Below are 26397 nucleotides of genomic sequence, written 5' to 3'. Positions count from 1 at the left end.
ATAGTACCCGGAGGTCGCTTAGGATCCAGTTTTGGTAAGCCAGCACGCCCGAGACTTGCAAGTAACTCTTCCAAAGTGAAAAACACTTGAGAGGCACTTGCACCGTTGACACACGACGTTGATTGCTGAGGAGGAGGATCATTTTGCTGAGGAGGATCATTTTGCTGAGGAGGAAGATCATTTTGCACCGGTGAGGTACCTTGAGAAGAGGCGGTAGAATGTAGCCTTTGAGCAGAGCCAGTAGAGCGTACCCCTCGAGAAGGGACGGGAGGAGATAATCCTTGTGAAGATATGAACCTTGTGTAATGGTTTTGGTTGACAGATCCGTTTTGGTCTCGAGAAGACATCTGAGAAGAGAAGGAGAACATGTAAAAATCATTACCCTAAAATCATTACCCTAAATTAAAAACAAAAATTAAAACCCCTAAAATCGAATCGAAACCCTAATCCCAAAATTAAATCCCCACAATCGTTACCCTAAACCCAAAATTAAATCCCCAAAATTGAAACCCTAAACCCAAAATTAAATCCCCAAAATCGAAACCCTAATCCCAAAATTAAATCCCCAAAATTCGAAACCCTAAAATCGAATTAAAAACCTAATCGAATCATAACCCTAAACCCCAAAATGAATCCCCAATTTCGAAACCCTAATTTAGAAGGGGAGAGGAGGAGACTTACCAGCAAAGAGAGAAGAGATCGAGTCGGAGATTAACCGGACAAGAGATTCAGAGGACAAGAGAGAAGAGGAGGAGTTAGGGTTCGAGAAGGGTTAACCGAACCTGAGAGAAGAGGAGCAGACTCACCGGAAAAGACAGAAGAGATCGGAGAAGAGAGAAGAAATCGGAGAAGAAGGGTTCGAGAAGGGTTTCTCTTTTGGCTGCGGATTAGTCGAGGTTTGAGCTTCGCTCAAACTAGCTTTTCTAATTATATATAAAAGCATTGTGTCGCAAATCCCTCGCAAATATTGCTAGGGATTAGCTATGGTCCCTCGCAAATCCCTAGCAAGCATATAAAAATATGTAATTAATATTTCCAGAATTTGCGAGATAATTGCCAGAGTCCCTCGCAAATCCCTCGCAAAGTCTTTAGGGTTTAGGATTTGCAATTTTCATTAGTGCCCTCTCTTTGATTATAAATCTTGAATGATATCAATTTAATAATTATTAGTAATGTAATTAGTCTTAAAGGTTAAGGTTCAAGGGTTTAGGGTTGTTATTTGCGAGGGAATTGCTATGTATTGAGTTTTTTGCAATGGATTTGCGACGAATTTGCTATGGCTCTAGCAAATCAGTCGCAAATTTGTCGTAAATCTTGTNTAGTGCCCTCTCTTTGATTATAAATCTTGAATGATATCAATTTAATAATTATTAGTAATGTAATTAGTCTTAAAGGTTAAGGTTCAAGGGTTTAGGGTTGTTATTTGCGAGAGAATTGCTATGTATTGAGTTTTTTGCAAAGGATTTGCGACGAATTTGCTATGGCTCTAGCAAATCAGTCGAAAATTTGTCACAAACGNTTCGCAAATCACTCGCAATTCCATAGCAAATTTGCTATGGAGTACGTTCCCGCAAAATCGTCGCAATATTGCGATGGATTTGCGAAAAAAAGGACCTTCCCAGCGAATTAGTCGTAAATGCGTCGCAATTGAGCAGCGGATTTGCGACGACTGAGTTCGTCGCAAATTTGCGAGGAATGTGCTATGGTTTTTTATTTTCTAGTAAATCCCTCGCAAATCTATCGCAAATTTGCGAGAGCTGTGTTCTGTTGCAATGTGTCCTCGCAAAAGGCTTGTTTTCTTGTAGTGTTTTGCCAGAGATTAATCTGAGATTTTTTGCAGTCAAAATTGAGAATGAGTTTCAAACTTTTTCACAAATTTGTATCAAAGCTTGAGTAGGAAGCTCGAGGTTGAAGAAAGTGCAGACTCTTGTTCAGCCAACAGTATGCTTATTTTACAACTTTTTATCTATTGTGAACCATTTATAAAGCTTGTGGACTTATTAAGCAACAATCCTTTTTGTTTTTTTAAAGCATATTGAGAAAGTGATTACACACAAAGTCAATTGTTAAGAAAGAAAAAATTCGATTACTTAATATTCCTAAACGTGTTCTTTACGCAGTAGAGCCGTGGATGGTATACTTGAAGTGATTTACGTATGATGCTAGAGCACCAAACTACTTCTACAAACTCAAATTATGGAAATTGCTTTGTAATTTCTTGATTGAATGCAGTGTAGTTGCCTAGGATACAAATTTGATGATTTGTGCAATTTTTATTGAATCAAACTTTATGCCTCTATTCACCACGAACATAACTTTATTTACCCTCCATAAAAATGTAGTTTTGGATCTGCCTTGCATATTTAATCATTCTTTTTTTGTTTTCTGTGCAAATTTTAATGATACATATATCAAAAAATAATATGGATCGTCGTATACTTGCATGGGGGTCTGCAAAATACATGTCAAGGAATATTTTGTTGGAACTAAAAATTTATAACGTAAAAAACTGTTGGATGACGTCAACAAATTTATATGTGAGGTAATGAAGAAGAAAAAAGTAGATTGTATTTCTGAATACACTAAGTAAAAAAAAATTATAATATTAAAGTCGATCCTGTCATTTTTGAATGTAGTTAAAATGGGATCAAATAAGACAAAAATAAAATATTTTTTCAAAAGTTTAGAGAAATAAGAAAAAGAAAAACACTAAAGCAAGTAAGATGAGGGTTCCTTCTCCAACACTTAAAAAAATCCACTCACAACCAACACCAAACGGCTACATCACTTTCGGTGACCACGTGATCTTGCACTTGAAGTAAAAGAAAAACTCAATTATTACTAATCATTTTAACTCATTAGTCATTACTTTAAATAAACTAAATATACTAAACCAATATGAAAGGCCAAAAGTGAGCATAATTTCAGATTTTGGTGTCGTTTGGTTCGATTCGTCCGAGTATGAGAAAAATCTTATCAAAATTTGGAGAAAAATATAACTACGTGGGTAAAATTTAATAATAGCAACTGTTTTTCAAAATAGAAATTTTAGACCTAAGACGAATATAATTTCATTGGTTCAGTGAGAGTTTGTTCGGTTTACTTGGTTTATTCGATACGAGAATACATAAAAAGAAAACCAATCAACTGTATCTATAAAGTTCCTTAATTTGGTATTCGTTGGTTAATTTGGTATGTTTTGCTTCAAACTTCCTCCCCTTACCAATAATGAAAATAATAATTAACAATAAAAAGTTGTAATCAGAATCATCCTCCTCACCAATAAATAATTATAATCATCACAAAAGCCTTCTTAAGAACCCTCCACCACGTCTCTTCTCTTCTGAACTTAAAACCCAAACACAAACACAAACTCATAAACATAAAAGAACATAAATAAATTGAAGACAAAAGCAAAGAAAATGAGCACAGCAAGATTCATCAAGTGTGTGACTGTCGGAGATGGAGCAGTGGGAAAGACTTGTATGCTCATTTCATACACCAGCAATACTTTTCCTACGGTAACTGTATTTTTTTTTTAATATATTCATAAATATTTTCAAATTGATGTTTTAAAAAGACTTTAAACATTTTTTCTGTTTTAAGATTTCATCGCAAGTTATTAAATGTTAAGAGAGCTTAGTTTAACCCCAAGCTACTGAATCTTTACAATCTGTTTACTTAAGAAACATTCTTCTTGAGATATAAATGATTTAACTATCTAAATTACAGGATTATGTTCCAACGGTCTTCGACAACTTCAGTGCGAATGTGGTGGTCGATGGGAGTACTGTGAACCTTGGCCTGTGGGATACGGCCGGTACGTTTGATTACTTGATTTTACTAAAACTGATTTTTGATATACAGTTAAAAACTGGTTTTCATAATTATAATTAATGTGGAATAATCAGGGCAGGAAGATTATAATAGGCTTAGACCTTTGAGTTACAGAGGAGCAGATGTGTTTTTATTAGCTTTTTCCCTAATTAGCAAAGCCAGTTACGAGAATATTCACAAAAAGGTAACTTTGAATTCTCTTCTATATATATATATATATACATAAATTTTGATTATGGTTAAGCATTTCTGCGTAAGTATTGTCGAGGTTGATATATTTGATGTGTTGTTGATTAATAGTGGCTTCCGGAGCTGAAACATTATGCGCCTAGCATCCCCATTGTACTCGTCGGAACAAAATTAGGTAAAAAAAACTATGGTAGTTCTTTTCTTTAAAGCATTTAAGCATTTGCGTCAAATTAGTAATCCGCAGATAATAGAATAAGGATTATGGGATATCTCAATATAAATATGACCACCATAGACCTTTTTTAATTTGCAAACAAAGGAAAATAAAAAAACACACCAGTAGATGCTACTTTTCCTTGTATATAACTAAATATACTCTTTTTTTTTTTTGTTTTAATGTGAAGATTATACATGTTGTCTCATATAATATACTACTCTGTTTTTTTTTTTGAATGAACTTTTATTGAATCAGAAACCGCTTTGACAACAAACGCACCAAACTTTGAAAGTTCTCGAATATATTATCGAGTAGCAAACCTTTTTTTTGTCGTATTCAACATCTTCCATACTTGGAAGCGATGGCAATGTGTTGCGGTTTTTCTGGTCTACGTACGTAAGCACTTGATGAGTTGAAGAGGATACTATGTTTTACCATTTCTCTCCTGCTAGATAATAATGTGTTTTACTCTAATAATTTTTTTATATCACTAAATAATATGTTATTTAAAAAATAGCACCACAATAATTAAGTAGAGTACTTTTATTTAAACTGTTAAAGAAACGTCAAAGAAATGCTTTACTTTAGAAATATAAAAATGTTGATTTTCTTTGAATATAAGTTAACATTAAATTTTTTTAAAAATATATATAGTACCACAATTAAATGTGTTTTGCCAAAAAAAGAAAAACAGAGCTATGGTTATTCACCTGATTCTATACTATTTTGTTATGCTACAATTTTAATGAAAATCATGCGAAAATAAATAATCATTTAAGAATTTTTTTTTTGTCAACAATCATTTAAGAATTTGATAGTGTATAAACAGTTATATTTATCTAATATCAGAAAAGTAATGTTACACAACATTGAATTCAGATTTGAGGGATGACAATCAGTTCTTGAAAGATCATCCAGGAGCAGCTTCTATAACAACTGCTCAGGTAGCATAACATAATAAAATAATTCTTTTTGTCGTCAATACTATAAATTAAAATAATCATAAACTGTGATTTTGAAATTAGTATGAATGAATTTGAGTAACAGGGAGAAGAATTAAGAAAGATGATTGGAGCCGTAAGGTACTTAGAGTGCAGCTCCAAAACCCAACAGGTATTTAAATTTTGCATAATGAGCATTAAGGTTAAAAACACTATAATAAATTTTGTAAACTGAAAAAGGTTTTTTTGTTTGTTAATAGAATGTGAAGGCAGTCTTTGATACAGCAATAAGAGTAGCTTTGAGGCCACCAAAGGCAAAGAAGAAGATAAAGCCATTGAAGACTAAGAGATCAAGATTATGCGTTTTCCTCTAATATTTGAACATTTAAATAAAATGTTTATTTTCACCATATATATAATAGTTATATCTCAAATTGCAAATAATATTCAGTTTAGCTTCTTCTGTGCTTTTAAGACCCTGGAAAATCATCACATACTTCAAAAAAAATAAAGGTCAAATCTTGTGGGAAAAGAAAGAAAAAACAGGTAAAGTCTTGAAGTGAATTGACTAATTTTATTTTGTTGATGTTAATAGAAAAAGAATAATTTTAAAGGTTAATTGTTAGTTANTTTTTTTTTTTTTTTTTTTTTTTTTTTGATCAAAGATGTAGTGATTTCTTCTATAAGGTACACAAATTAGTCGATATGAAACGATTTTGAATCATCTTGAAAATGGAACAATGCTTAGACAACATATCATGTAACAGATAAATCAAAGGAAACATTTAAAAAGAATTATATGTATTGGTCAAGAAGAATTTTATGGTCACTAGCTAACTGGTTTTCCTAGACTCTGGTCTACCTTGTCGTTAACATTGTTGTTGTGGTTAATTGGCTATTAAAGATATTACAGGACTGCGATGGTATGATGGATTAGTAGTATCAAGAAAGATAAAAGGTGTCCAATCTGATAATCATTAAAGCGGCGGGGATTGGCGAAAAATAGAAGAAACGTGTAGCCATGGTAAAAAGTGACAAAACTACACAGCTTAAGTCAAAAAGAAACAAATATATTTGTCTCCCTAGCTATGTAATAAGCCCAGTCTCTAGGTACTGCTCAAGTCCTCATTGCATATCAACAACATGAACCATTGACACATCACTGTATAGTGTATGTGTTCACACTTGAAAGGAAAGATAAGCCCGTGTTATTCGCATGCATGTATAGTAACGTATAATAAACCTTGTCGTTTTATTTTTATATGTTCATTCATTGTAATAGACACACGATAAAATTGAAAGCTGAACACAAAGGAATGCTTCATCCAAATTTCTTGCTATTCTATACAAAATGTGTAATTGAGTAAACTCTGGTGCTATCAAAGTATCAAATGATATTAGATAAAAACCACATCGGATAACTGAAAACATGCTTGTTATTTAACTAATTTATCGTGTGAAAAAAGGAGGTGTGAACTCTTTTCGTTAAGAGTAATTTTGTAATCGGCCCCAAATTTATTTAGTTAATAGGAAAATAATCAAAGCTATTATGCATGTTATGTAAACATAGAGTTTTAATTATGTGAAAAATTATATATATATATAAAAAAAATATTTTTGTTGAACACAATGTTTTCAAACCCACAAATATCTTATCCTAGAGAGTCAAGGGTTCATAGAACTCTTAATTCATTCACATTAATTATACTCTCTGTTCTTAATTAATCCAATTTTCAAAATTTTCACACATACTAAAAATATATCCAAAGTAATGACATCATTTTTCTAATTAATTCAAATTTTCGTTTTTTAAAGATACTTTTAATTTTTTTCTACATTTTTATTAGTTATTGATGATGGATTATAAACTTCAAGAATTCTAAAACTCATTGATTTAAAAATTTTAATATGTAAGTTTTATTTAATATTTAAAATTGATTTACTTTTTAAAAAAAATTACAAAAGAAAATTACAAAATTTACACTTCTATTTTGAGCTAATCCTAATTTTTGATTTCTCTAACAAAATCATAGTTTAAATCATGTGATATATCAATCAACAAAATTTTATACAAAGCTTTGGAAATATGATTTATAATATCAGCTCCAGACATTATTTGTAACAAAAATAAAAATGTTTCACAGAAGAATAAGAATAAAAAAAATAACGAAGAAAAAAGAGTTTAGAAGAACAATTCTACTAACCAATAAACGCTAGCTTTACATGCAAAAGATAAAAACTTGTGATTGTAAACATTTAAATAAAAAATAAAGAAAGTTGTATGAAGTATGAAGTTGAAATTTAGAAGAAGAAAAAGATGTGTGTAACTGACTATTTGCTGCATGATTTTTCATGTCCCTTTTGTGTCGGATTTTTCATGTTTAGGCTTTAGGGTTACTTTAATTATATTTTTTTTTTTTGTAACGGAATTTATAGTTAGTGTATGAAACAGAAAAAAGTGTTTATGACATTTCCAAAATTGTGTAAAAGTGAAAAAGAAAAAACAAAGAAGAGGAAGAAGCTGAAAAATCAGATAGTAAAATCCAAAACGGAAAAAAAAAAAAAAAATCACTTTGATTCAAAGTCTTCCGTACTTTGTGAAGATATGTTGTATCTTTCCTCATAGTCAAGTTAGATCAGAGAGTAAAACAAGCCATTACTTACTTATGCACTAACAGTTACCATTGTTTTTACTTTGTCTATTAACCACATACTTAAAAGAAAATAGTCATCATATAAATTAAGTCCATTAGTTACTTCTTTTATTGTTGACTAGGTATTTAATGAATAAAATGTTTATGATCCTTTCAGTCAATCTGAATCTCCACCTTACTTAACTATTTGTCCAACCAAACTTTTAATTATTTATAAAAAAAATTGTATAAATATTTATCTTGACATAGATATATAAATCGAATTGCATTTCACAAAAAATAGTTACTTAATTAATTGATTAAAATCACCACTTAAGATGTATTACCTGATAATTGGTTTGTAAATTTAGTTTACGAATACGAATCTAATTAATCTGAATTAAATAGCAATTAATCTGAACTAAATAGATACACAAGAATGAAATGAACGTAAACAGAAGAAAAGTATCAATTGATAAAATAAAAACTTAGTCTCCTTTGAAATACATACAACATATGCAATTTCCCGTTTCTGTTTTTTTTTTCTTTCTCTTTCTCTAATTTTACGTTTTATAATGTCTATTAGTTATTAAATGCAGTCAAATGCAAAACCAAAGGGTAGGTAAAGAGGCTAATATATAACGTGAGAGTAGCTTTGTTATTCTCTCATTACCCTATCAACCCTAAGTAATCTCTCTCTCTATCATAATCATCATCACCATATCATCATAATCATCATCATTACACTGCACCATCATGTCATCCTCCTCAAACAAAAACTGGCCAAGCATGTTCAAATCCAAACCTTGCAACAATAATCATCATCATCAGCAACATGAGAGTGGTTCTCCATCTTACATGCACTACTCTAATTGCAACATATCTTCTTCCTTCTCCTCAGGTATTTACAAAAATTTACATCATCTCCTTCATTCATTTTTCTTCGATAAGTTAGTTTTACTTGATTGTAGAAGCAAAGCGATATATATGATCGATGTTAGTTAGTTGTGTATATGTTAAGACATGCATGATGATGATATATACGCTTTATGAATCAGATCGTGTACCAGATCCTAAACCGAGATGGAACCCTAAACCTGAACAGATTCGGATACTCGAATCGATCTTTAATTCTGGTATTGTTAACCCACCGAGAGAGGAGATCCAAAGGATCCGGATCCGGCTTCAAGAATACGGTCAAATTGGCGACGCAAACGTGTTTTACTGGTTTCAAAACCGGAAATCTCGAGCAAAACACAAACTTCGTGTTCATCACAAAAGCCCTAAAACGTCAAAAAAGGACAAGATCATAAGTCCTGGTATCGATGCTGATCATTGTTTTGGTTTGGTTCACCAAGAAACCGGTTTATTTCCGGTTCAAAACAATGAAATGTTGGTAACCCAACCTGCCGGTTATCCATCCTCCGTTCAAAATGATCTGAGCGTGGCTCAATCAGGGTTTGGTTTTGGTGATTTTGTTGTACCGGTGGTAAGGGAAGAAGGTGTGGCATTCCCCGGGAACGACGAAAGCTTGGATAAGATTCCGGCAATCAATTTTTACGGTGGAGATGGAAATGGCGGCGGTGGAAATTGTTTTTCTCCTCTTCCATTGACCACAAATCAATCTCAAGGTAATTTAACATTTCCATATAGTAATATTAAATAGTTTAACTATTTGTTTTTTTGGTATATTTAATGTTATATAGATAATTGATTCGTATTTTTAGAATATATATATACTGTATATAACTTATAATTTACACATCAAATATTTTTGAAATAATTAGAATTTACACATGTAACACATCACACATATATAGATATGTATTGACATCCATCTATATGTATATTATTTATATAAGTAAATTAATCTCAAACAAAAAAAAATTATTAATCAACTATCGATTTTTTCTGGAACAAATAACGCATGCATACGTCTTTTTTTTGTTGGAAAAGACGTTTTGGTCTATAGATTTGAATGTAAATTTTTTTTGGATAAATTAATTTTATTTAATTATGTTGACTAACATTAGTTATTAAAACGTGTTTCATTGATGATAAAAAGAACGAGCTATAGTATTTCATGGTGGTGAAAACGTCGAAGATTGTGTTTCTCCGGATAAATTGACCATATTTATTAACGACATGCTTTTCGAAGTGGCTGCGGGATTGTTCAACGTTAAGGAAGCATTTGGAAACAATGCTATTTTGATCAACTCTTTTGGCCAGCCTATTCTTACAGATGAAAATGGTGTTACTTTTCAATCTCTCCAAAACGGTGCCGTTTATTACCTTGTGAGTTTCTTTTTTTTTAAGAAGAAGTTTTAATGATTTTGCAATAAATATCTTGCAAGGATAGCTAAAACAATTTTTTTTTGGTTTGCAGATATAGAAGATATTGAAGATGGAGTGTTATCGTAGACAAATATAATCATATTTTAATAAAGGATTTCTGTGATTTATTTAGTTATTAATTATATCAATTTATTTTTTTGTATCTTTAAATTTATGAAATCATGACCTAACCTTCTTTTAAGCAAAGAAAAATTGATTTACTTAAAAGTGTCATTACACAGGGATTCCACTAGCCAAACAGGCTTTGATACAAACTCAACATATTAATCAGAATTTTGACAACTGAATTTCACTAGTGTATAAGCAACTACATTACAAATCCTCTTTGTAAAAGTACAAATAAAATGTTGGAACTTAGATCTCCATAGGTGAATATCTCTAAGCAGATTCGTAAGAGAAGTATGTTCCTGATGTCCATTGACAAGTTTGATGAGAGTCTCACCATCATCTTAAAAAATTATCGAATTATAGCCTTGGATCCATGTATGTTGTAGAGCCGATAATAACGCCTTCGCTTCTGCTTCCAATGCTGAATCAGAAAGAGATAATTTTGTTGCCACCCAAACCATAGGTTCCCCATATTGATTCCAGATAATCCATCCCCGTCGCTACATGGCTGTGAGAATCATAGGCTGCATCAAAATTATATTTAAACATAGGAGAGATTGGAGGAGACCAAGAGGATATGATTGGATTAGGATTGGTTCCATTATTAGTTACAATATGTAAAAGGTTATTTATTCATTCTTTTGTTTCAGAGAGTGCTTCTAAAATCATTTTTGTAGCTCCTTCACGAATGCCATCAAACACCAGAGTGTTTCTTGCTTTCCATATTCGTTATAATATTCTAAAAGATAAAAGAGAGTCTTGTATAATTTTTTGTTGGTTTGCTAGATTGAGAAGATTTGCAATGGATGACTCTGAATCCGCATCCAGTTCGTTTATGTTTAGGGAAGGGGTATTTGACATACACCAAACCATCTTTGCAAATGGAAAGGTAAAGAGAGCATGAAGAATTGATTCTTCCTCTTGATTGCATCTTAGACAGATAGCGTCAATACTCATACCTCTGGTGCGTAGTAGAGTTGTCGTTGGTAAAGCTTTTAAGACAACTCGCCAGAAGAAATGTTTGATTTTTGGTAAAATTTGGAGCTTCCATATTTTATTCTTCAATTCGACCGACCCATGATGGATGTTTATCTTAGACAGATAGCGTCAATACTCATACCTCTGGTGCGTAGTAGAGTTGTCGTTGGTAAAGCTTTTAAGACAACTCGCCAGAAGAAATGTTTGATTTTTGGTAAAATTTGGAGCTTCCATATTTTATTCTTCAATTCGACCGACCCATGAGGGATGTTTGGGCCAGGATTTGGATCAAAAGGATTGTGAGTGAGGAACCAATACCTCGATTTAACTGTATATTCCCCAAAAAGTATATTGTTCCAGATTAGCTTATCTTTTGTTTCAACCTGTGAGATATATAATTTTTTTATAGCTGCACAATCTTCTGGAATGATATTGATATCTATTTGTTATGAGTCCCAAGTACGATAGTTCCCATTTTTTTAAGCAAGACCTCTGTTGGCATATTGCATTGTGGATCATTTTTTGTTACTGGTCGAGGCGGATGACCTTCTATTACATTATCAATGCGGAGGCAATTGAGCATTGTGGATGCAATTGACCCCAATAAAAATTTAAAAATCTAACTAGTGTACACTAAGTTTCTAACTATAAGTTTGAACGCAATCCAGTTTTGAGTTTGAACCCAATCCAGTTTTGAGTTTGAACCCATTACATTAAACAAAGTAGAAGTAAGATAGATACCTAATCCAAAGTATAAAAAAACCCAATGATTTCAGTCATTTGACCCAATCAAGTTAAAAAAATCCAACGCTAAATGATAAAAGCCTATAATGTTAATCAAACCCAATTGTAATTTGTAGCAATTAAATAACAACATAATTAAAAAATGTGTCGTTGAGTTAAAAAAAACACAGGCAGTGGCGATTCAGTTTGTTCAGGGAAGAATCACTTCCTCGAAGAAAATACTGTCAGCTCTCATCTCTCTGCTCTCAGGACTCAGGCTACCGAATATCTTTGTCAAAATTCAATACTAGGTAACAAATTTTGAATCTTTTATACAATAAAATTTGTTGACTTTTGCTTCTTGAATCTTGACAATCTTATGTTGCTTGCCATTGAAACATGAAATATTGTGTTCAAAATTTGAGCTTACAAGAACATGTTACAAGTTTTTTATTAGTACTAAAATTTGAGCTTTGGTAAGAAGATATGAGGTATGTCTTTGTATGGACTATGGAGTTTATATCTTGTGTTTGTTTATATATAAAAATTGTTCAAATCTGTGTCTGTGTCTTTTTTTTTCTATTATGGTGTCTTCTATCTTTTGTCCATTATTCTCGTTTATGTTATGTTTGTAGGTTAATTCTAACTTTAACATCAATGGATTGGTTTCTAAAAAGAAAATTTCCACCACCTATTTATGATTTGGATGATTTGCCATGGGATCCGGCTCATCGAAACACTACAAGAAATATGAGCGTCGGTAGTAGTTCGTTGTAGCACGAATTTACGAACTGCTACTAAAAGTACCAAAATCAGATGTTAAGTATTTCGTAGCATTAGATTAATGCTGGCAATGTTTTTCATTTAACGGGAACATAAAAATAACTATTATAGCTGGAAAGTGGTTGTGGAGGCAAAATATTTTGGTGTTTCCCACCTTACCAAAAAAAATATTGATTCTCAATCTCTCACTTTATTACACTTTGACCAAAAAAGAAAAAAAAAAAGCTTTGTAAAACTTTTCGACTACATCAGATCTCAGTCTCAAACCTCAAAGTTTTACACCTCAATCCTGAAATCTCAATATCAATTTCTTGAATTCTCGACTCACATTGACAAAAACTCGATTCTCTGTCACTCTCTGTCTCCATCTAGCTCTGAATCTCTCCGCTTCATCCTTTTTCTGCCTCAATCTCTCTCCGCCACCACCTCTCTCCGCCTTCGTCTCTCTCCGCTTCCATCTCTCTCCGCCTCCGTCTCTCTCCGTCTCCGTCTCTCTCCGTCTCTGTCTCTGTCTCAGTAGAATAGCCGATCTCCGTCTGTTACCGCATCTGTCTCAGTAGCTCAGCCGATCTCCGTCTTTTGTCGTCTCTATATTAGTGGCATCGAACTTAGCCGATCTCCGCCTGTTTGCATCAGAACACAGAGGTTAGCTGTCACAATCACATCTTATTCAGACGGATATTTGATTGATTGGTTTTAGAGTTGAATGACTTTGATGTTTGATATTTCGTTTTTATAAACTGTGGTGAATGTGTTTGTTTGGTGTTTGAGTTATTCTTATGGGTTTGTTTTCTTTTCCGGCCGGGTAAGCACATATAATGGTAGAAAAGACATGGGCTCATCTTAAAAGGTATGTGAGACCATTCTATAGTTATGTACTTATTGGTTTTATGGTTATGTTATAGATATTTAAAAGTTTCTCATTGATTTTTTTTTTGCTTTCATCTTACTTCACTATAGAGCTGATCCTCGGTATGAGAGAGGTGCTTGGGATTTTGTGAGGTTTGTGACTGCAGGTTTAGGAGAGAATGCGATGGTTATTTGCCATTGCATTGACTGTCGCAACGTAGATCGTCACTCAGCCGGTGATGTTGTTGATTATCTAGTAACAAGGGGAATGGATTTGAGTTACAAGTTGCGGGAGGACTCGTATCATCATCGAGAAGTGAAATCAGGGACTGAGTGTAGAAAGAACGCAAGTCAGTGGAACCAGGAGATTTTAGGGTTGTTCAAAGCTGCTGAATTTATAGATGAAGAGATGGTTAGTGAGGGTGATGAAAAAGAAGAGGATGAGTTTCTAGCGAAGCTAGCTAATGCATAAACACCATTATATCCGGGATGTGCAAACCACAGCAAGCTCTCGGTGATTGTTTCACTTTTTAGGCTAAAGACACAGAGTGGTTGGTCTGACAGAAGCTTCAATCTTCTGCTTGGGACTTTGTCACAGATGCTACCCAAAGATAATGAATTGCTCAATTCCTTGTACGAGGTGAAGAAGTTTCTGAAATCTTTTGATATGGGTTATGAGAAGATAGACACTTGTGTAAACGACTGCTGTTTATTTAGACATCAGTTGCAGGAGCTGGACAATTGTCCTAAATGCAATTCCTCACGATGGAAAATTAACACAAGAACTGGTGAGGTGAAGAAAGGTATTCCACAGAAAGTACTTAGGTACTTTCCGATCATTCCACGTTTCAAGAAAATGTTCAGGTCAGAGGAAATGGCGAAAGACTTACGATGGCATTTCAGTAATAAGAGCACCGATGGAAAAATGCGTCATCCGGTGGATTCTGTGGCGTGGGATCAAATGAATAAGAAGTACCCATCATTTGCTGCAGAAGAAAGGAATATTAGGCTTGGAATCTCCACAGATGGGTTTAATCCTTTCAACATGAAGAATGTTAACTATAGTGCATGGCCTGTTCTGCTAGTGAATTACAACATGCCACCTGACAAGTGTATGAAGGAGGAGAACATAATGTTAACATTGCTGATACCTGGTCCCACTCAACCTAGAAACAATATAGATGTGTATTTAGAACCCGTGATAGAGGATCTCACCATCTGTGGGAGAAGGGAGAGTTAACGTATGATGCATTCAGTCACACTACATTCACGTTAAGGGCAATGCTTCTCTGGACCATACAGGATTTTCCGGCATATGGAAATCTAGCCGGCTGTAAAGTAAAAGGTAAAATGGGTTGGCCTATCTGCGGGAAACACACAGATAGTTTGTGGTTGAGTAATTGCAGAAAGCACGTATACATGTCTCATCGGAAGTCTCTGCCACCCATACATGTTTATAGAGGAAAGAAAGCATAGTTTGATGGTAAATCTGAGCATGGAAGAAGAGGTAGGATTCTGACTGGTCATAACATATATCAAATACTCAAAAACTACAAGAATGATTTTGGAAATGTAAGAGTAACTGGAAGAAACAGGAACATGAAAGATTGTGTTGACTCTGCTTCTGATACTGATGATGAATCAGAAGAAGAAGAAGAAGAAGAAGAAGAAGAAGAAGAAGAAGAAGAGGTAGATGAAGAGGAGCTATCCAGATGGAAGAAGCGCTCAATCTTATTTAAATTACCTATTTGGAAGGTATGATTTATATGTTAGTTTGGATCATACTTTATATACCATCTATTGTTAAAAATAAAAGTCTTAACCATTCTTTTTATTATCTGGATTGAATTTGTCTAGGAAATGCCGGTCAGACATAATTTAGACGTGATGCACGTGGAGAGAAATGTTGCGGCTAGTCTGGTTGCTACACTGTTGCATTGTGGGAAATCAAAGGATGGTGTTAATGCTCGAAAAGATCTGAAACTTCTTGGTATTAGGAAGGATTTGCATCCCCAAGTCCGTGGAAAAAAAACATATCTTCCTCCAGCTCCTTGGTCTTTGTCCAAAACTGAGAAGAAAGTATTCTGTAAGCGCCTATTTGACTTCAGAGGTCCAGATGGCTATTGTTCAAATATTTCAAGATGCATTAAGACGGAATATTGTACTGTCAAAGGACTTAAATCACATGATTATCATGTGTTGATGCAACAACTTCTTCCGGTTGCAATTAGAGGTATAACATGAGTTATTTTAGCTTTATTATTTCAACAATTTGTTGTTATGTTTTTAATCTCCCATGTTCTTTATTTATAGGTTAGTTACCTAAAGGTGTAAGGATAGCTATTGGACGCTTATGTGCTTTCTTCACCCAACTGTGTTAGCGAGTGATTGACAGAGAGACAATTTCTGTAAACGAGCATGAAATTGTGGAAACTATATGCATGTTCGAGAGGTTCTTTCCTCCAAGTTTCTTTGATATAATGGTGCATTTGACTGTACACTTAGGCAGGAAATCTCGTTATGTAGACCAGTTCATTTTCGCTGGATGTACCCATTTGAGAGGTACAATCTCGTAACTTGTAATTTTGTTTGGTTTATAATAATATATTATACTTATAAGGTCCATGTGTTTCACCCCCAGGTACATGAAAGTTATGAAAGACTTTGTAAGAAACACTGCAAGACCAGAGGGTTGTATTGCTGAAGCATATCTCGCTGAGGAATGCATGCGATTCTGCAGTGATTTCTTGAAAAAGACAAGAAATGCTGATGAGTAACTCGATATAAATGCTGATTATGAGAATTGCTCTATACTGGAGGGTCGTCCTATATCAGCAGCCACTACATGTACTCTGTGACAATTCGTCCCGCGGATCCCACTAGCCCACCGTCCCTACAGACCCCAAGCTGGCCCTGCAGGGCATCAATCCTAACTCCTCACTGTGGATAGGAACTATTCATCCAAATCCACCAATAGGTTATTGGTGCGCCAGGAATTCCTCGAACCTTGGTCCCCGCCCTTTAACAACCTTTCCACAGGACAAGCTGTCACCAATTGAACTGGTGGATTTGGATGTGAGTTCCTTTCCACGGTGAGGGGTTAGGATCAATCCCCTGCAGGGCCAACTTGTGGCCTATGGGTGCAAGCTAGCAGGGGGGACGCTAGTGGGGTCAACGGGATGGGTTTTTACATACTCTTATTGACAATGAGAGGAATATAGCACATCTTTCTGTGATTCTAATATGGCCTTGCTTGATCGTTATGTAGAGTAAGTTGTTTTATTAAGAGTCTCTTTGGTTAAGTTTGTTTTAATTACATGTAATTGAAGCTTTGTTTTTTTTAAAAAAAAATTCAAGCATGCACCTACAACATCTACGAGATGTTAGTGAAAGATGTAGACGTGATTCGGCAACGTTATGGAGTACACATACTCAAAAATTTGCCTCGTTAAAAGAACATGTATGTTTTGTATTTTTCTGGGTTTTTTATATCATATAATTATTTCCAGTCAATGACACTTGTCAACTTTTTGAAATAGATACCTATCAATTCTGATCATCATGAAGATACACTTGAATGGTTAGCATATGGTCCTCATCATTGCACAAGATTGTACACAGGTTACATAGTCAATGGCAATCAGTTTCATACAATTTCAGTTGATAGGCAAACTTAGAACAGTGGTGAGTTACATGAGGCCACAGCAATGTGTAGGGCTAGTGCAAAAGACAATTCTTCAACGGTTGATGTTGTGTCCTATTATGGCAGAGTGGTGGATATTATACTGCTTGATTACAATGTCTTCTACATTCCTATATTCTGGTGTCAATGGGCCAATATAGTTAATGGAGTAAAGGAAGAAGATGGCTTCACCCATGTCAATCTTAACCAAAGTCAAGTTTCGTTCGCAAAAGATCCATACATACTAGCATCTCAAGCAACGCAAGTGATTTATTCAAGGGTATATGAATCATCGAGTTGGTACGTAGCTATGAGAGGTTCTACAAGAAGATACAGTGTAGAAGATGCTGAATCTGGAAACGCAGACGTTGGGCCATTGCCAGTATCAGTCGACATGGATGCAGATGACTTGGTTGATAAAGCTAGGAATGCCTGATCTGAATGTGAAGGGATTTATGTGTGAAACAATCGGTTTATTGATTGTTTTTTTGAATATATGATTGGTTATGATCTTTGTTTTGCTGAATAATTTTATGCTTTGCTGAACAAGTCTCTGTTTTGCTGAATCTCGATAACGTTTTTTGGTTTCAGGTGAACTAAGATGGTCCATAATCAAAAAAAGCGAACACAAAAAACGAAGAAGGTTAACGATGTAGGAGAAAAACAGTTGGAAACTCAGGAATTGGTAGCCAAGCAGATTGAAAGTACTGATCAAGCTTTGGAGAATGAAGTTAATGAAGTGGATGCTGAGTTAGGAGAGGACCTTGTTCAACAACAGCCTGTGGAGGAACTAAACGATTTGGAGGCAGATGGCAGAGACGAGGACAATAATCTTGAAGGCTATGTAGTGAATGGTTCAGGTGAAAAACCATTAGATGATGCTGTTACTGCTGACAATGAAGAGGATACTCCGACTGCTGCTGTTGCTAACAATGAAGAGGATACTCTGGATGATGCTGAACATGTGCGGAACCAAAGCGTAAGAAGAAACGAGAACCAACTAGGATGAAATACATCGCCAAGGACCCAAATGAATGACATCACGTTGAATATAAGGGTCAATATCTTTGTCATCGTATCTAGGTACATTAGTACAAGAACATGTTCCTGTCACTATTGAGAGTTGGAAAAAGGTTGGTGAAGATATCAGAACTGTTTTGTGGAAATCCATTCAGGTAATATAATTTACTTTTAACAGTATCCAAGTTTAAATTACTAAAGGTTAGTGACTCACATGTGTATTTTGTATGCAGGCAAGGTTTGATCTTGATGAAGAATATATAAAAAAAATGCTGCGTTTAAGCAGATTGGATGTTTGTGGAGGTCCTATAAATCACGCCTTGTCGGTCAGGTCAGAGGAGCTAAGAACCTGAAAGATAGGATGGGTCTGCGTCCGAATGATGTGGGACCAGCTGAATGGCGTAAATTTGTCAAAGATAAGACTAGTAATGCTTTTAAAATAGTCAGTGATTCATATAAAATAAGAAGGCAGAAGCAGATACCTCATACTTGTGGCCGTAAAGGAATGGTCAGATTGAGAGAAGAATTGGTCAAGAGTAGCTCAGGACCATCTAAGGTGTCAAGGCTAAAAGTGTGGGTGAAGTCACGGACAAAAAGAAAAATGGTACTCTTGTTAACATCGATGCGGCTGAAAAGATTGTATGTTATGTTTCTTCCTTTTCGATTACTTTATAAACTGGAATTAATGAAGTGGGTGCTGTATATTAATTTGGTATTTGTTTGCAGAGAAAGGCATCAAAGATAGACAGTGATGGTGTTCAGGATTCAGCTACAACGAATCCAAAGGAAGATATACTTACACAGATTTTAGGACCTGATAATCCAGGAACACTACAGGCAATGGGTAGAGGTATGTGCTTAACCAAACTGGCTTGTTTCCAAGTCAACAACAACTCGATGGCTGCCATGGAAGAAAATCAGATTCAAATGGAGAATAAAATTCACTAGTTAGAACAAATAATTGAAAAAATTTCATATCCAGATTAGTCTTATACAAATTGTATTAGTGATAGTAATACTTAGGTACTTATATTAATTGAATGGTATGTTTCTGAAATTGCAGAGACATGAGGCTGGTGTCGGTGAAAACTTTGTTCATAAGAGTGTAAATACCAAATCACTTCCTAAGTGTTATTTGGTTGACTGGACTTTGTCTAATGAGAATGTTGCTGAGGGTCGTGTTGTTTCTTATGATGCTGATGAATTAGTGCATGGTATTCCTTTAGGACCTCATGCCGTGAAGGTTTTAATTGAATCAGCTACAAAGCTAGACACATTTCTATGGATACATGTGCCTGACATGTCTACTATTGAGGATGTAGTTGGGGAAATGATTGCATGGGATGTCGATTTATGTATTATTCCAGCTGAAGGTGCCATTACAGAAGACATTACACCTAAGGTTAAGTGTGTTTTATTGACTGTTTGTTGTATATAGATTATACTTCGTTAAATAATCCTTCTATCTGTTTTGCATGTTTTTTCCGATCCGCAGAGTCCTATCACTAGTTCAAAAAACAGATGCAAACTCATGGATTATGCTAGGAATGATGAAATGATCGCTGAAGGCAGATGACAGTCTTGAGAACCTAAAGCATTGGTAAAAGGACTTCCTCTGGGTCCAAATGCAATCAAAGTTTATGTCCACTATGGAGGCCTATAGTGGACATGAGAACTCTGCAGGATTCTTTGAACTGTTTTGTAGCATGGCCTGCAAATAAAGTTGTGTTGGAGACAACTTATGAATCCCTTGTTCGTCACCCATCTCCATTTAACGAGAAGTCTCCTGTAAGCTCTAAATCTCCTCATATTCAAGTATCTTCGAGTAACTCAGTAAGTCCAACTTCCCAGAATGACAAGTCTCCAGTAACTCCAAAAGCTCCTTTGAAGAAACCTTCAGCCAAATCTAAACCAACTCTGATAGAGGCATCTCCTCGTCGCAAATCACAGGTACTTATTTTTAATAACTTACATATAATTTATTGGGCTGTGGATAAAATTTGCATGATTGGTTGTGGTTGTTCCTGTTGAGTTATGCCTTCATTTTTTAGCTGGTTGTTCTTGAAGCGTCTCGTATTCAAAGCAAATTCAAAATGCAAGTTGATGGATATATCCAGGAAGAAGGTTGTTGTTGCTGAAGGACGGTGGTCGTCTAACAATCCTGAGCAAGTTGTACATCACGTTCCTTTGGGGCCTAATGTTTGTCGAGTATGGGTTGATGTTGTCATTGTTAAAGATGCTGCAGTTTGGAGGCAATCTTCTGAAATCGAGTATATGAAAGATGCGCTTGGAACTTCTATTGCCTGGCCAAAAGATAAAATAGTAATAGTTAGTATATAATTTAATTTTACATGTGTGCAAAACATGTTGACAACAACTGATGGCTAACTTATTCTATTTTTTTCTGGAATGACAACAGCTGATGTTATAGATGGGGGAACTTGTTTCTAAGTTTTAGACATGTCCTTGTTTTTTTTATTTGTTCGTAGACTTGTTTTTCCATGATGTTTGTTTATTTTGAATTCTAAGGTTTTAATAAATCAGACTATGTATGTTTTCAGATATTAATCTACTGGGCAGGAATAATTTAATTAATGGATCTTTCTATATATAATGTTTCACACCTACTTAAAAATATATACAATAAAAAAACAACTTTATAGGACATATAGTTTGATGATCGGACAAAGAAAAATTCAATATACTAATATTCCTAATAGTTTGGAAAAAAATTAGAAAATAAGATAATCAGATATGGATTGTGAAAATACCGTTTACTGAACCCTAAACCCTATTTAAAAAAAAATATTTGGCAATTTTATAATTTTATCAAATCTAACATATAAAACTTCTATTTTTTAAATTTTCAAATTTTATAAATTAAAAATATGAAACTTCGATTTTTTTACACCATTCAACATTCTTATACTATCTAACCCCTAAACCATATACTCTAAACCCTACATGTAGTCTATCTCTTAGTAATAAAAATTTAATTTAAAGTTTAATATTATATTAAGTCTAAAATATGAAATTTAAATCTGTATTTCATTTTTACACCATTAACCATTCATATACTGAACCCTAAACCCTATACTCTATACCCTAAATTTGTATCTCTTTGTTGAAGGCATTGTACACTAGTATATAAAACATGAATTTGACAATGTAGAACTTACCAAATAAATTTAGTAAAACATGAATTAGACAATGTAGAACTTAACAAATTAATTTTATTTATTTTATCACCATATTTCAAAATTTATACAAATAAACATAACAAAATATTATACTATTAACATGTTAATACTTAAACAATTATTTCATTGGTTGATTCATTAAGGTGTGAATCACCAAATACTTCATATCTACCGTCGATTAGATGCAATCTAACGGTCATCAATCAACTCTTACTTAACCCTTCTTTTCTTACTTTTGTACATCTCGATATCTTTTTATTGTCTACATAATCAACGATTATACTCATTTGCAGCTTCTGGTTTTCAATCTTCGACGATTCTCTGCCAGATCTAAAAGGTTTAGAGCTTTTGTTTTCCTCATTTTTTCCGAATCAAAAAAAGGTTTTACGGTCCCAAATCTAATGATCTTCTCATTTCCCTTTTCCTCTCTTCTCGTTTTCAGGTTTTGGATCTAGAAATCTTCTTGTTTCCCTCTTTGTATTGATTGTAATCGATTGTACCAGGTTTCTCTTTTTTTTCCTCCTTTGTTCAGTCGATTGTAAAAGTATGTAAATTTTGATTGAAATTAATTGCTTTCTTTTGATTGTTGATACAAAAAAGAAACCAAAACTAATGGGATAGAAACGATTTCAATGGAAAGCGAAAGGAATCATATGTGGCCTCCCAGCAAAGAACGTTATACCGAAACTCAGACAACAAGGTGAGCAAGGTCAAGGAAGTGCTGCGGATGATGATGTGAAGGAGATAACAATGCTAGAGTACAGACGATCTCTCTCTCACCTAGGCTACTTAATACGCATCGAGGTAGACAAAGAAGACATTGATCCACTGTACAAGAGATGTATCTGAAACATCCAAAACAAACGCCCTAAAGTAGAAGGGTCCTCTCGATCTGGCAACGCTCCTTGAAGATTGTAATCTTAGAGTTCATTGTCTTTGTTATGTTTAAACTTAGTTAACTTTTGATATTTATATTTAAATTTTGTTAACTTTTGATATTTATGTTTAGACTTTGTTAACTTTTCATATTTTCTGATCTTATTGTCTTTCATCAATTAAATCAAATTATATTTTATACAATGATTCAAATAATATATTATATATGATGTAATTTAATATGTATTCAATATAGATCTACTTAAATACACCATTGCAAGCTATACAACATTTTCGAAGTGCCATTATAAATAAAAACATGTTACAAAAAAAGCCATGAGAACGTATATCATAGCACACAAACAAAGCTATAAAACAATATTCACTGGCATTTTCCATACGCTACTATAAACGATAATATAGCACATAACAATAGCCACTAAATAATATAAAATAGCAGAATAGAATTGATATACAATACTTTCATATAGCTTACGTTTTCTGCTACTATAAGTTAAATTCAAAAACCATAAAGTCACGAGACAATATCCAACAGCATTTTAAATGTGTTATTATAATATATAAAATAGCAAAAAAAAGTCTGCCATATAAACAAATACAATAGCACGAATAGGAGCTAGAATAAATTGTACAATAGCGGACCAGTAGCGCTATAATAGGTCAACATTTCATAGCGTACTAAAAAACGCTATGATATGTCAGGGGGCTATTGTAGCTCCTCATGTCATAGCATTTATGAAAGCGCTACCAAATCCCTATAATAGCCTTTTTGTGTGCTAGTGATGTCAATATTTCTTGTAGTGAAAAAGAATATTGGACTATCATCCTAATCAAAGAGACGAAGCATGGCGTCTATATTTAACTAGGAGACGTTGTCAACACCGCAGTCATATCTTTCCACAAAGAAAGATAAGAAATTTTCAAAGGTGGTTTAATCCAAAATGGTTTGATAAATATGATGATTGGTTGGAGTATAGTGTGGAGAAGGATGAAGCGTTTTGTTTGTGTTGTTATTTATTCAGAGATCACGTTGCAAAACGAGGAGGTAATGACGCTTCTGTAATAGAGGGCTTTTGTGGTTGGAATAAGGCAAAGAGATTGGCTTCTCACGTTGGTGGTGTGGGCAGTTTACACAACAATGCCAAAAACAAGTGTAACAACTTGATGAGACAAGGTCAGTCTATCATACATTCTCTGCACAAGCAAACTGAAATTGTGAAAAATGAGTATCATATTAGGTTGAATGCTTCTCTTGACACTTCAAGGTTCTTGCTACACCAAGGATTACCTTTTCGTGGCCATGATGAATCGGAAGAGTCATCAAATAGAGGGAATTTCTTAGAGCTTGTGAAGTATACTGCTGAGCAAAATGAGGCTATAAAATAGGTTGTGCTGAATAATGCTCCAAATAACAACCAAATGGTGTCTCCTCCAATTCAAAAGGATATTGTGCATTGCTTTGCTTTGCTGAATAAGTGATTAAATCAATATTCAAGAAATTGATAACGATGTCTTTGGTTTGCTCGTCGATGAATCTGCATATGTTTCCGATAAAGAGGAAATGGTTGTGGTTTTACATTTTGTTGATAGATATGGGATCGTCAAAGTAAGATTTTTTGGTGTTGTTCATGTGGATACTTCTGCGATATCACTAAAACATGCTATTGATTCTATGTTTTCTAAATATGGACTGAGTATGAAAAAAGTGAGAGGGCAGGGTTATGATGGAGCTAGAAATATGAAGGGAGAATTCAATGGATTGAGAACATTGATTTCAAAAGAAAGTATTTATGCACACTATGTTCATTTCTTTGCTCATCAACTTCAGCTAGTTGTTGTGGCAATTGCAAAAAAGCATTTTCAAGTTTGAAACTTTTTTGATATGATTTCTGTTTTGATGAATGTGGTTGGAGCTTCATGTAAGAAGAAAGACATGATTCGAGAAAGTCATAGAAAGAAAGTAGAGGAAGAGATTAGTAATGATGAATTAGGAGTGGAACTGGACAAAATCAAGTGCTTTCACTTCAAAGACCTGGAACTACTCGTTGGGGGTCACATTATAGAACATTACTTCGACTGGTTGAGCTGTTTACTTCCGTCATAGAGGTTCTCAAGTATATACAAGATGAAGGCAGTGAGACCACAAAAAGAAGACAAGCATATGGTCTCCTCAAATATTTTCACACGTTTGATTTCGTCTTCTATCTTCAATTGATGTTACTTCTTCTCGGACTCACTAATAACTTATCAATGGCTCTACAACAAAGAGATCAAGATATATTGAATGCTATGTCAATGGTGAAGTCCACTAAAGGACAGCTGCAGAACCTTAGAGATGATGGATGGGATGCTTTTATGGAGAAAGTTCTCTCCTTTAGCGAGAAAAATAACACAGAAATGCTGAACATGGCGGGAAACTTTGTTAATTCAAGAATGCCAAGGAAAATAACTAATAAAAGCAACTTGCATCATTATAAAGTGAATTGTTTCTACACCGTCTTAGATATGCAACTTCTAGAGTTTAATGATCGTTTTAATGAGGTAAATTCTGACCTACTTGTTTGCACAGCGTCCTTGAGTCCGATCAATTCATTTTCGGATTTTGACAAATCAAAGCTGATGAGATTGGCTGAGTTTTATCCGGATGACTTAGTTTTGTGGAGCGGAAATCTGTTGATCATCATTTGGACATATATTATGATAATGTGCAGCAAGATGATAGATTTACTACTTTGAAGAGTCTTAGAGATCTTGCTCAGGTCATGGTGGAGACAAGGAAACATCTTTCACATCTTTTGATTTATCGACTTGTGAAGCTATCTTTAATCTTACCTGTCGCGACCTCAAGCAATAAAAGATGTTTCTCAGCAATGAACATCGTGAAGACAACAGCCCGCAACCGTATTGGTGATTAGTTTTTAAGTGATTGTCTTGTGTGTTATATCGAAAAACATGTTCTTGAATCTGTTACAAATGAGACGGTGATAAAACGTTTTCAAAGCATGAGTGAGCGTAGGATACATCTTTAAGATGAAGGTTTGTGATGAATTATTTGGGATGACTAAAGACTGGTTTTTTTATAATGACTTGCAATTGTATTGTTGCTATTATAACCTTTCTTTCGATAATATTTGTGGTTATGTTTTTATCGGGTTGTAAAAAGATTTAAACATTTATTTTGACACCATCAAACAATTTTTCTAGATCCGCCATTGGTGGAGATGCAAACGGCGGCAGTGGAGATTGTTTTTCTCCTCTTCCATTGACCACAAATCAATCTCAAGGTAATTAAACGTTTCCATATAGTAATATTAAATAGTTCAACTATATTTTTTTTTGGGCATGTTTAATGTTATATAGATAATTGATTCATATTCTTAGAATATCTATATATACACATATATATATATATACTGTATATAACTTATAATTTACACATCAAATATTTTTGAAATGCTTAGAATTTACACATGTAACACATCACACATAAATAGATATGTATTGACATCCATCTATATGTATATTATATATATATATATATATATAAGTAAATTAATCTCAAAAAAATATTAATCAACTATCGATTTTTTCTGGAACGAATAACGCATGCATACGTCTTTTTTGTTGGAAAAGACGTTTTGGTCTATAGATTTTACTGTAAATTTTTTTTGGGTAAATTAGTTTTATTTAATTATGTTGACTAACATTAGTTATTAAAACGTGTCTCATTGATGATACAAAGAATGAGCTATAGTATTTCATGGTGGTGAAAACGTCGAAGATTGTGTTTCTCCGGATAAATTGACCGCAGCATGTCGAAGTGGCTGCGGCATAGTTCAACGTTAAGGAAGCTTTTGGAAACGATGCTATTTTGATCAACTCTTTTGGCCAGCCTATTCTTACAGATGAAAATGGTGTCACTTTTCAATCTCTCCAAAACGGTGCCCTTTATTACCTTGTGAGTTTCTTTTTCTTAAGAAAAGTT

The 26397-nt window shown here is 34.0% G+C and overlaps 3 protein-coding genes and 1 pseudogene across 4 annotated transcripts; all 4 read left to right on the top strand.

The window, feature by feature from the left end:
- LOC104760306 (rac-like GTP-binding protein ARAC2) lies at nucleotides 3300-5643 on the top strand. 2 transcript variants are annotated; one of them, XM_010483210.1, is made up of 7 exons: nucleotides 3300-3521; nucleotides 3733-3820; nucleotides 3912-4021; nucleotides 4138-4201; nucleotides 5123-5187; nucleotides 5291-5356; nucleotides 5445-5643. In XM_010483210.1, the coding sequence occupies exons 1-7, from the start codon at nucleotides 3423-3425 to the stop codon at nucleotides 5556-5558; spliced, it is 606 nt and encodes a 201-aa protein (XP_010481512.1). In that variant the 5' UTR covers nucleotides 3300-3422; the 3' UTR covers nucleotides 5559-5643. The 2 variants fall into 2 exon arrangements, with proteins under 2 accessions (XP_010481512.1, XP_010481513.1); XM_010483211.2 differs by having other exon boundaries at nucleotides 3301-3521; nucleotides 5458-5643.
- LOC104760305 (WUSCHEL-related homeobox 8-like) lies at nucleotides 8455-10266 on the top strand. Its single transcript, XM_010483209.2, has 4 exons — nucleotides 8455-8718; nucleotides 8876-9448; nucleotides 9883-10112; nucleotides 10204-10266. The coding sequence occupies exons 1-4, from the start codon at nucleotides 8574-8576 to the stop codon at nucleotides 10207-10209; spliced, it is 954 nt and encodes a 317-aa protein (XP_010481511.1). The 5' UTR covers nucleotides 8455-8573; the 3' UTR covers nucleotides 10210-10266.
- LOC109130450 lies at nucleotides 22148-24282 on the top strand (annotated as a pseudogene).
- LOC104763070 lies at nucleotides 24663-25327 on the top strand. The gene is made up of 2 exons (XM_010486488.1): nucleotides 24663-24953; nucleotides 25124-25327. Exons 1-2 carry the CDS (start codon nucleotides 24663-24665, stop codon nucleotides 25325-25327), a joined length of 495 nt encoding a protein of 164 aa, XP_010484790.1.

Source organism: Camelina sativa, chromosome 18 (assembly GCF_000633955.1).
Source record: "Camelina sativa cultivar DH55 chromosome 18, Cs, whole genome shotgun sequence".
Taxonomy (NCBI): domain Eukaryota; kingdom Viridiplantae; phylum Streptophyta; class Magnoliopsida; order Brassicales; family Brassicaceae; genus Camelina; species Camelina sativa.
The sequence above is the reverse complement of the archived record's forward strand: the minus strand, read 5'-3'. Positions and strand labels throughout refer to the sequence as shown.

Coding starts and splice junctions, on each gene's coding strand:
- LOC104760305 (XM_010483209.2), top strand. CDS start 8,574: ATGTCATCCTCCTCAAACAAAAACTGGCCAAGCATGTTCAAATCCAAA. Junction 8,719..8,875: donor ATCTTCTTCCTTCTCCTCAG/GTATTTACAAAA, acceptor TTTATGAATCAG/ATCGTGTACCAGATCCTAAA. Junction 9,449..9,882: donor GACCACAAATCAATCTCAAG/GTAATTTAACAT, acceptor GATGATAAAAAG/AACGAGCTATAGTATTTCAT.
- LOC104760306 (XM_010483210.1), top strand. CDS start 3,423: ATGAGCACAGCAAGATTCATCAAGTGTGTGACTGTCGGAGATGGAGCA. Junction 3,821..3,911: donor TGGCCTGTGGGATACGGCCG/GTACGTTTGATT, acceptor TGGAATAATCAG/GGCAGGAAGATTATAATAGG. Junction 4,202..5,122: donor ACTCGTCGGAACAAAATTAG/GTAAAAAAAACT, acceptor CATTGAATTCAG/ATTTGAGGGATGACAATCAG.
- LOC104763070 (XM_010486488.1), top strand. CDS start 24,663: ATGGCTCTACAACAAAGAGATCAAGATATATTGAATGCTATGTCAATG. Junction 24,954..25,123: donor TTAATGATCGTTTTAATGAG/GTAAATTCTGAC, acceptor GATAATGTGCAG/CAAGATGATAGATTTACTAC.